This window comes from Cucumis melo, chromosome 12 (assembly GCF_025177605.1).
Source record: "Cucumis melo cultivar AY chromosome 12, USDA_Cmelo_AY_1.0, whole genome shotgun sequence".
Taxonomy (NCBI): Eukaryota; Viridiplantae; Streptophyta; class Magnoliopsida; order Cucurbitales; family Cucurbitaceae; genus Cucumis; species Cucumis melo.
In genome coordinates this window covers 19,476,169-19,486,088 of record NC_066868.1, presented here as the reverse complement: position 1 = coordinate 19,486,088, position 9,920 = coordinate 19,476,169, and the positions used below count along the sequence as shown (strand labels likewise).

Sequence of the window (9,920 nt, the reverse complement as noted above, 5' to 3'; positions counted from 1 at the left end):
GTTTGCCTAAACTATGAAAGCATTTGCTAGCTCCATTTCTGTACTAAGGGCTAAATGGTAAGAAATGTAACATCTTTGCCTCCCTAATTTACTCATTATACAAAGTGCAAAACTTTCAGTCCATTAAGATCAAGATTGCATCTTTTCTCAAAAGAGAAGACTTTACTATCAGATTATTCTACTTAAATACAAAATGCCTTTATTTATTGTCTCCTAACGTTCCTATGATTGGTACCATGCTTCAACGATGTCGAGGAGGATGATGGTGACAACCCAGATTGATTCAGCTTGGCAGCCTTGTCTTTGTCAAATGCCTTCTGAACATCGTTTTTAAGCTCCTTGAAACGCTTGCGTTTAATCCGTTGCTCTTCGACTGTGCCCTTCTCGAGGTAAAATAGATCAGGAAGGTCATCCGCCACGAACTTATCCAGTGCTTCCGAGCAGTTAGGAAAGAATCGTCTACCCATCTCCACTGCCATAAAAAATAATGTTATTTTACATGAGATTGGCAGCTACAAAATTTCATCAAGTTTGGTAGAGCAACAACGAATCACACTTCTCAAATATAAAAAAAAAAATAGAAATGATTATAAAAAAAAAACTATTAGCAATAACCTGGAAGTTTAACAAATTTGGAAGTATAGTGCCCAACAAAAAAAAAACAGGAATTAAACAAGTTTTATCGAAAAACAAAACGAAAAGGTGAGGCAGCAATAACCTGTTTTCAAAAGAGCCTGCATTCTGGAAAGAAATCTTTTGTTCTGTACACTTGGTGTCTCATTTAAATTAACTTCCCTCAAATTTTTATTTGAATTTTTGGGCATAGAAAGACCAACAAACTCAGAAGTTGTGTCAGCATTTGCAATGTCCATAGCTAGCCTGGCCTCGGATGGGAAGAGTAATCGTGCAAATGCTACTGCATTACAACACAATCATCTGAATGAGTACATAAGGATCCGAGGTGCAACAAAATGGATCAAAATAATATATATCCTATGTAAACATTACCTCTGTTTTCCAGGTAAATCAACTTCATGTGCACATCATCAGCCATCGCCAGGGAAAGAATGGAAGAATCTGAGGTTGGATTCCTCCACATTTCTCTCTCTAAAATGTCAATGCACAAACGGTCTTTGTTTGTTTCCTGTCCCTTCTCTGTTTTAGCATGATAATCCTTTGGCCTTGTTAACCTCTGACAGATATTTGCAGCAGTTCGACCATCTGGTGTCAAATCAAATGCCCAAGCTCCCTTGTTAAGAAGGGACATTATCACCGACGGGTCCTTACGCATTGCAGCAACATGAAGGACGGTATAACCACGTGAATTTCGTAGGTTTACATCAGCTATATTCAGATTAAGAACCTCAGTCAGAGACTTTGGATCGCAGTATGCTGCAGCATAATGCAGGGCATTGGCTTCATCTAGGGTTACATCAGATTCAGATAAAAGTAGTTTCATGAGTTCAACATCGTCTGAATCTAATGCCAGGCATATTTTCTTGATTTTCTTATCACGAGGACTATCAGCAACAAGGTTTTGCTCATCACCACCCCGAGACTTAAGCCGGACCAATTTAATCCTTTCAGCAACCTCATACGGAAGTCCTTTCTCGAGGGAAGCACAATCGAGATCAGATCGAGCTATTCTATCAATGCATTGGGTGACAAGAGGGCTCAATTGGCAGTGGAAAGCTACCACTAGGATTTGGATGACATTTTCCACTAAAGCCTTCACAACATAGTTAAGTAGATGTCGCTGCACAAGCAAATGTGTAAAGTATTAGATAAGATGTATGACGTAACTGTAGTTTTCCTTAAAATAATAATAATAATAATAAAACAATAAACCCATCAAGCTTATAAGACAATGTGGAGTAGACACAGCGAAAATGAATCACACTGGTCAGGTCCTGAATAATTCTAACGTTCTAACTAACCATCATTAACATCCGTTTTTCACATGAAAAAAAGAAACAAAACACAATAGAGATAGGACTGACATATATATCACAGAGATGGAAAATAGTAAAACAAGGAGCAATATATTAATAATTAAGGTTAATATTAAAAATGACGATCTCCTAAATTCATAATGGAGGTATCATTTAATCTGACCAACACTTGGCCACGAAAAAATCTGCTCCTCCCAAAGTAATAGATTTCATAACGAAAAGTGGAAGAATGCAATTATAAAATGAATTTTCAGTTGATACGGTGGGCAAAAAAGGAAGAAGACCAGTAGTCCATAGACCAAGTAAGAACAGAATGCACAAACACTAAACTAGGTCTCAAGGTAGTAAGAATTTGAGAAAAGAAGATATTTCCAGACCCTTCTAATATCCGGTGCATCCAATTTTAAAATGAAACAAATTCTCTAAGTACCCTATAGCTCAACAGACGTAAAATTATTCACAATATTAGATGGTTCATATATAATTTCTACTCCAGGATTGGAATAAAAATGCCAGACAAACTTACTGAGCCAAGCCCTAGGTTGAAAGCATAACCTTTGACTTTGTTTAAATTTCCTACTTCCCCTTTGAGTGCCAAAGGAGATTACAAAAGCCTCTTTTAATGGCTAAAAGGAGTATTTATACTATGATTGTTCAAAGGAGGGGAGAGATATTTTTACCCCAAGATAGAGCCATCACAAAAGAAACGAGAATCTAAAAAACTATCTTCGGAGTTGGGAATTCTACTTCAAAATTTTATTGACCCTTTCAAGCCACAACAAAGATGGAGCTACAAAAGAAAGAGAATCTAAGAACTGTCATAAGATTTCTCCTTCTTGTTGAGAATTTTATTGTTCCTTTCAAGCCACAAGGTTTATAAGAAGGCTCCAGTTAATCAAAGGCAGAGGATTTCTTTTCTCTTTTAGCTTTAAAACCTAATGATATGAGAGCAACATTAACACGATCATTGTAAAATTCAAATGATAAGTTACAGCATTAGTTTATCTATATAAAAAACCAACAAAAATTAAGTAGGAATGCTAGCATTGCATCCACGTCAATTTGCTAATTCATGTGATTATGTCTTGTACAATAACCATGAGAGATCTTATGAATATGAGGAAATATCAGCATAAACAGATTTTGCCAGATTACTAAAAGTAGTGGTAACTGACCTGAAACAATGAAACTAGCTCGGGTATTTGAAATATGGATGATGCATAAGTCAATTGCACTGCAAAATCAATAGCAGGTCCACAGGCATCATGGGCACATGAATTGTCGACACAAGTTGACACATTTGCTGGAGATGAGTTAAGCTTTCCAGAATATAAGTAACTCAACAATATCAAGAAGGCCTCATGTCCAACCTTGCCATAAGGCAACAACTCATTCATATGATACTGTGGTTTACCATCTTTCATTGCTGGTTTTTCATCTTTCTGAAAAAGATAATGAAAAAACCTACTCCTAACAGCCAAAATACATCGGTGAATACCAACTGGAACACCCTCGACAACAATATCCGCGTCAGTATAATCGCAACCATCATGAATCAAAAGCTGTGCCAAATTAGAGCTGAGCTTGTTTAAACTGATCACTTCAAGACTAGGCATTGGGTCAGAGATAGACGAGGGGGACATGTTACAACTCTGTGACCCATTTGTATATGAAGATGAAGTGAAACTCAAAGATGATGATGGTTCATGTGAATCAGCCATCAAACTAAATAGGAAGAAAAAAATACCTGAGCTCTAAGCCTGTAACTAGTCGATTCCCATGACAAGAAATCCCAAGAGATTTCCAGTTAAAAAATAAAAAAAAAGGAAAATTGAAAGCATAGATTCTAATTGTAGAGAGCACAAGAACAATATGATGCCAAATTGAACGTATACAGCAAAAGTGAATTTGAGAAACAAACGAAGCAGGATGTTAACAGCACCATCTTGAGCAGGACATAATTTCAAAACAGGGCAACAACGAACTGACCATAAAGTATTCAATAAACAAACCGAAGAGACCAGAAAAGCCCCATCAAAGAGATTCTCATTCAAGTAATCCAAAATCAAAACCCTCAGAACTGGGGTACATGAAATTCCAAAATCACAACGAATACAGCAGCATAAAACTGAGCTTAGGACACAGAATTGAATGGTGATCCGCCAACACTCAAAATTAGAAATGAGTCAAACAGAAATGGACCAATGAATCATTTGGTACAACAAAATCCCACTTCCAAAAAGAAATCCATGAAACAAAGAAAGACCCAGAAACCAGAAGTTAGACAGACAATAGGAGGAGTACGCAAAATTAGTCACACCCGACCGGGGAGGGAAGAAAGGAGAATCACAAACCCAGAAGTGGAGGTAAGCAGAGGTTTGAGGGTCGCTTTCAGAAAAGAAAAAAGGTGGGAGGAGTCGTAATGGGAATTGAAGAAAGAGAAGAGGAAAGAGGAAAGAGGAAGGAGGAAGGAGGAGTATTGAGGAGGCTAATTGGGAAAGGGAAAGGTAGAAAGATAAACGTGTGTAGTGTTGGATTAGGAGATGAAGTCGCTTCCATGACGAAAGGGATGGCGTCAACCTTTCAAGCTGTGCTGCACTTGCGTCCACAATGGCGTCACACTGTTACCCAAGGCACTTCAATCCAAAATCTCCACCGTCCTCCCCATGAACATGGAAACTGCCTCAAAACTTCATTTACCTTCTTCCAATTTTTTACATTTTTTTAAATAACAAAATAAATTAAAATATTTATGGTATATATCAAAAAAATTTGATTCTATCGTGAAATTGATATACTTCTATCCTTTTCATTTTTTTGGATTTTTAGACATAAAATTGTTATTTCTAAAAAAGAAGACAAAACATTTTTCTATCTTCAATTTAATTTTGTATTTATTTTCTATTATCCTCCATTCGTTTTTCTATTTCTTCTCGAGAATTTTCTTTTCCTTTCTTAGTAGAAAATTTCTCGCTCTTGTCTTGAATCTCTATTTATCTTTTCATTGTAATTCTACTGCAAGAAAATTGAGATCTCCAGGCATAAAAGATCGTCAAAGAGATATACAAAAAAAAAACATTGGGAAAGGATCTCCTGACACATAAATGCTTATCGAGACTGAGGTCGGACAAAATGCGTTGGGAAACTTTTCCGACATTGTACATGTAGCGTCGGGAGAGAGTCACAACTCCCAATGCCATCATATACAACTCCACATACGGCATCAGGAATTATGTATGATCTCTCAAGGCTGCATATACCGCGTATGGAGTATGATTATATTTTATTAAAAAATGTCTTTCATTATTTCTTCTATATTAATTTTTTTTAATCTTCAACATTTTAAGTAATCTCCTGGCACGTGTAAGCTTTAGTTAGCACTAATTTTCGAAACCTACACTTAAAAGCATAAACCGAAGAAATTAGCATCATCGGTCTCCTTTTTGCTTTGCCCATGAGCGGAATAATGGTTATAACTTCACCATTAGCACGATAACTAATCAGCTCATTTCTAACATATGGTGAAAATTTATGATTTATCTCTCAAACCAAGAAAAGACAAAAGTTCAAGGAATCCAAGATAAATTTTATAGGAAAGAGCAAAAATCATCCCTCAACTTATTGAAAACTGAATCTAACAAACCCAGTATATGTTGTTGAAAGCATCAACACAAAATCCTTTCAACAATACCATAATGGTCTTCCCATCATAAGCATCAATCAACTTCCCTCCAATGAGACCTTGGCTTCGTAATAGTCCACAACTTTGAAGACGAGTAGTGATGCTCTGTGTCACAATCGTAACCTTTCAAACACGATTGTGCGGCACTTGTTCTGCTCGGTCAACAAGTCAGCCATTCAATATTTGAAATATGCAGACAAACTCGCGGTATGATGTAGTCTCCCTCCACGTTCTCAGGAAAATATTTTTAAAAACAGGAGAGAGAAAGTAAATTGTTGAAAACATCATAAAAGAAAGCATTGAAGACTGTCAATTGCAAGGAAAATAGTTTAGATTGCAAAGAGTGCGACAAGGCTTGGGCGGGGGTTGGACTACTCAGGTACCCCCATTGAGATTTTTGGCCTTGGCAGGCTTGTATATGAAAAAGCCGAAATGTCACATTGTGGCTTGACGACACGAAAATGAAAGAAATAGACTAAAGTACTTTTAAGACATAAAGATAAAGCGATTTAGGGGGCATACGGCCATAGGTAAATAACACCTTGGACAAGTATGCCCGTGATATTCTCTCCCACCTAAACGGTTGACATCCCCGTCAACTGGCGAAGTTGAAGCTCTTCGGTCTTTTACTTCCACGCTTTAAGATCCTCGACACGTTCTCTGCCTGTTACCTCCACGAGGGGGTTCTTCCACTTCACTAGGAATTTATGTATCTCCCTCGTGGGCCTTCTACCTGTCCTTACTCTGTCAGCAAGGACTTCCTTGACTTCTCTATCTTCTTCCTCTTCCAAGTTGACAGATAATCATACGACGTTGTTGCACCGTTGATCGGCAGCTTGATCATCCACTCGAACTCAAAGGGGCATCGCTTTTGATCCACCCTCTCCTCTATTGGCCTTGAAGCTTCTTCTAGGCACACTCGGGCAATGTCAGCCATCTACTCCCATTCCTTTTCAACTCTATGAACTTGAGGGTTGTTGCCTACATTAGGGTCATCAATGACCGACAGCAATACAGAATGCCTACTATCGTCAATCTCAAACTGACTTCTCCTGATCAGCGAATCTGTTTAAGTATCATGACCGAACTGGACTACATTAAACATCTGAACCCAATTCCTTTGTCTGTCGTCAACAAAATGATGCAGATATTCTCCGAACGTACAGTTGAATTGCTCGACCTCAACTTTGAGAGGCTTGTTCGCATCGACGATCCCAAGACTTGGCCCTTAATCATGGCTTACTTTCGATCATTGAAGGTGGCCTGATGCTCGAGGTTTCCACCCCACTGAATGTCTTCTTCCTTCAACAACTTAGTCAGCGAGCTTGCTCTTTTTAGGAATCCCTTCATGAACTGTCCATTACTATTGACCCGTCAAGGGCATGAGCGTAACTCTACGACTAATTTTGGTATTCTTCCATCACATGTTGTGGTAATATTCCTCTTTCCCACCTCAATCTGGTGAAACTCCACCACATGACCCAGCACGTTTATCTGTCTTTGCATAGAACAACACTTTCCTTCTTTTGCATCAGTAAGACTAAATGGCGCCATGGGGAACTCGTATGCTCTAAGTTCAGTGACACAAGTTGTTTCGAGTCCCTCTGCCTCTATTGCTCTTACTCGACAGTACCTCGGTCGGATGTCTGACTTCGAGAAATATTTCACCCCATGCGGGCGGTTAAACAGGTTGGTGGGTATGGAAAGTTGATTTTGCGGTTAACTGTGAGTTTATTCTGAATACGGCAGTCAATACACCATCCTAGGCTTCTATCCTTCTTGTTTAAGGAAAGAACTGGGGCTCCCCATGGAGCTTGTACAGATCTACTAAATCCTATACCCAGTAATTTCTTCGACTATTTTCGAAGTACAGCTAACTTCGGTGGCGTCATGCGATAAGCATTCTTCGTAGGCGTTTTTGCCTCTGACGGAAATTCTATCCCATGGTCGATCATCCTTTGCATTGATAAGGACTTGGGCCAACTTTTAGGCATCACACCATGGTACTTCTCAAGGACACACAGAGTGTCTTTGGGGACTGTCTCCCCCATTTTTCCCAACGCCCCAAGCGGGATCTCCATAGATGGTGGTTCCTCTTGGGCGGGATTATTATCTAGTTGCATGGTCGATATCATTTTAAATCGGTTAGGCTGACGAATATCTGCTTGCACTACTGTGGGGGAAAGATCTAGTCATCACTAGACATTTGGCTGAGGGCATTGGTATGACTTGATGTTCAAGGAGGAACTCCATTCCCAGCACTACATCGAAGTCATCCATCTTTACAACCACAAAGTCTACGGGGCCTTTCCATCCTCCCAACTTTATCGTCGTTCATTTCACCGGTCCGACAATAGGTAGGGCAACGGAATTCACGACCTTCATTCTTCCTGAATCCTTCTCCCAACTGAGCCTTAGACGTCTGGCTTCTACCTCTATTATAAAGTTATGGGTTGCACCGGAATCAATCATAGTGCTCTTAGTCTGGTTTTGGTTGATCCAGGTGTCGACATACAATAAGCCCCTTTCTATTGGCACGCTTCTCTCCCCTAAATTTTTCTGGAGAGACGACAGGTATTTTATGGCCCCTATTTGAGTCTTTTCGCCTCCTTCTATCTGGTCCACTTCACCCTCAACTTGATTCGAATTATCATCTGAATCCGAGGTCAAAGAGGCCTGAAATGCATGGAAGTCGGCTTTATTCGAGCATTCTCTTGCCAAATGTGGTCCCTCACATATGAAACAACTGAGAGGGTGCTTGGGTAGGCTTCGATTATTCAGCCTTCGCCATGTGTTCTCTGTGTTCGGTTGGTAAGGCATGCGGTCTCTACCGGAATGTTTGCCTCCCCAAGCGTCTTTGGGAGAACTCAAGCAACTATTCCTGTTCCTTTCAGGTGAGAAACTTTGGTGACGCCTCACATCTTGAGAGTCATTAATCAGATCAAACAACAATTTGGCTGCTGCGTACGTTAACGTGAGGTCTTGAACCCTTTGTTCATACAATTGGTCTTTGCCCACGGTTTCAGCCCTTCGACAAAACAGAAAACTGTCTTTCTCAGACATATCGCGAATGTCTAACATCAACCCCGCGAACTGTTTCACGCACTCTCGAATGTTGCCAATGTGCTTCATATCACGCAATTTTTACCGAGCTAGGATTTCCACATTCTCGGGGAAGAATTGCGAGCGGAGTTCTTTCTTTAGAACGTCCCAAGTATCTATTGTGCAATGCCCTTCTTGTATGTCCATGTATCGGGACCTCCACCACAACTTGGCATCCTCACACAGATGCATGGTCGCCAATGTCACTTTGGCTTCTTCGATGACTGTGTTCGTGGCCTTGAAGTACTGTTCGTGGTCAAATATGAAGTTCTCTAAGGCTTTTGCATCCCTCACCCCACCAGAAGGGCTTGGGTTCCGGAACCTTCACCTTAGTTACGGGTGACTGCCCCTCCAACTGGGACTTGGTTTGTTATTGCTCACATTGTGAGATTCAGTCTTGTGTTCACATCTCTGATTTCGTTTCTAACGACATCGAGGGTAGCTCGAAAATCCTCTAACATGCCGTTTATCATCTCTAAGATTATCTTCTGAGAGCTATATAGCTCATTGACACGTTCCTTCAAGTGGGTAACAAAGCCTAACGAACTATCCCCATATTCATAGTTACCAGTTCTTCCAACATTCGCTTCTAGAGTGTTGACTCTTACCAAAAACTCTTGTATCGATAATCTTCAACATGGCCAGCTACCGCATCAATCGTATCGGCTTTCTCGGAAATTTCTTTAAGACGAGACTCCAAGAAGCGGATGGAATCGGGAACTTCGACTAGGTAGAGCATCTGCTCTTCTAGCTCTACTAGTCGGTCTTTCTGGGTCTTGCCCGATGAATTCTCCGACAACATACTTCGATCTTACTGTCAGTTAGCCGATTTGACTCTGATACCACTTGTCAAAATCGCAATCTTTCAAACACGATTGTGCAGCAGTTGTTCTGCTCGGTAAACAAGTCAGCCGTTCAATATTCGAAATCCACGGACAAACTCATGGTATGATGTAACCTCCCTCCACGTTCTCGAGAAAATATTTTTATAAAATGGAAAAGAGAAAATAAATTGTTGACAACATCATAAAAGAAAGCATTGAAGACTGTCAATTGCAAGAAAAATAGCTTGGATTGCAAAGAGTGAGACAAGGCTTGGGCGAGGGTTGGACTACTCAGGTACCCTCTATAGTACATATTGAGATTTTTGGCCTTGGCAGACTTGTATATGAAAAAGCCGAAAT

At 39.9% G+C, this 9,920-nt stretch overlaps 1 protein-coding gene across 1 annotated transcript; it reads right to left on the bottom strand.

Annotated features, from left to right (window-relative positions):
• Nucleotides 1-203: 203 nt before the first annotated feature.
• On the bottom strand, nucleotides 204-3,673 carry LOC103498301 (regulatory protein NPR3-like). The gene is made up of 4 exons (NM_001328462.1): nucleotides 3,128-3,673; nucleotides 1,009-1,756; nucleotides 719-916; nucleotides 204-472 (listed from the first exon to the last, which is right to left on the bottom strand). The coding sequence occupies exons 1-4, from the start codon at nucleotides 3,671-3,673 to the stop codon at nucleotides 204-206; spliced, it is 1,761 nt and encodes a 586-aa protein (NP_001315391.1).
• Between the last annotated feature and the right edge of the window lie 6,247 nt (nucleotides 3,674-9,920).

Coding starts and splice junctions, on each gene's coding strand:
- LOC103498301 (NM_001328462.1), bottom strand. CDS start 3,673: ATGGCTGATTCACATGAACCATCATCATCTTTGAGTTTCACTTCATCT. Junction 1,757..3,127: donor AGCTAGTTTCATTGTTTCAG/GTCAGTTACCAC, acceptor TTGCTTGTGCAG/CGACATCTACTTAACTATGT. Junction 917..1,008: donor GATTTACCTGGAAAACAGAG/GTAATGTTTACA, acceptor GTTGTAATGCAG/TAGCATTTGCACGATTACTC.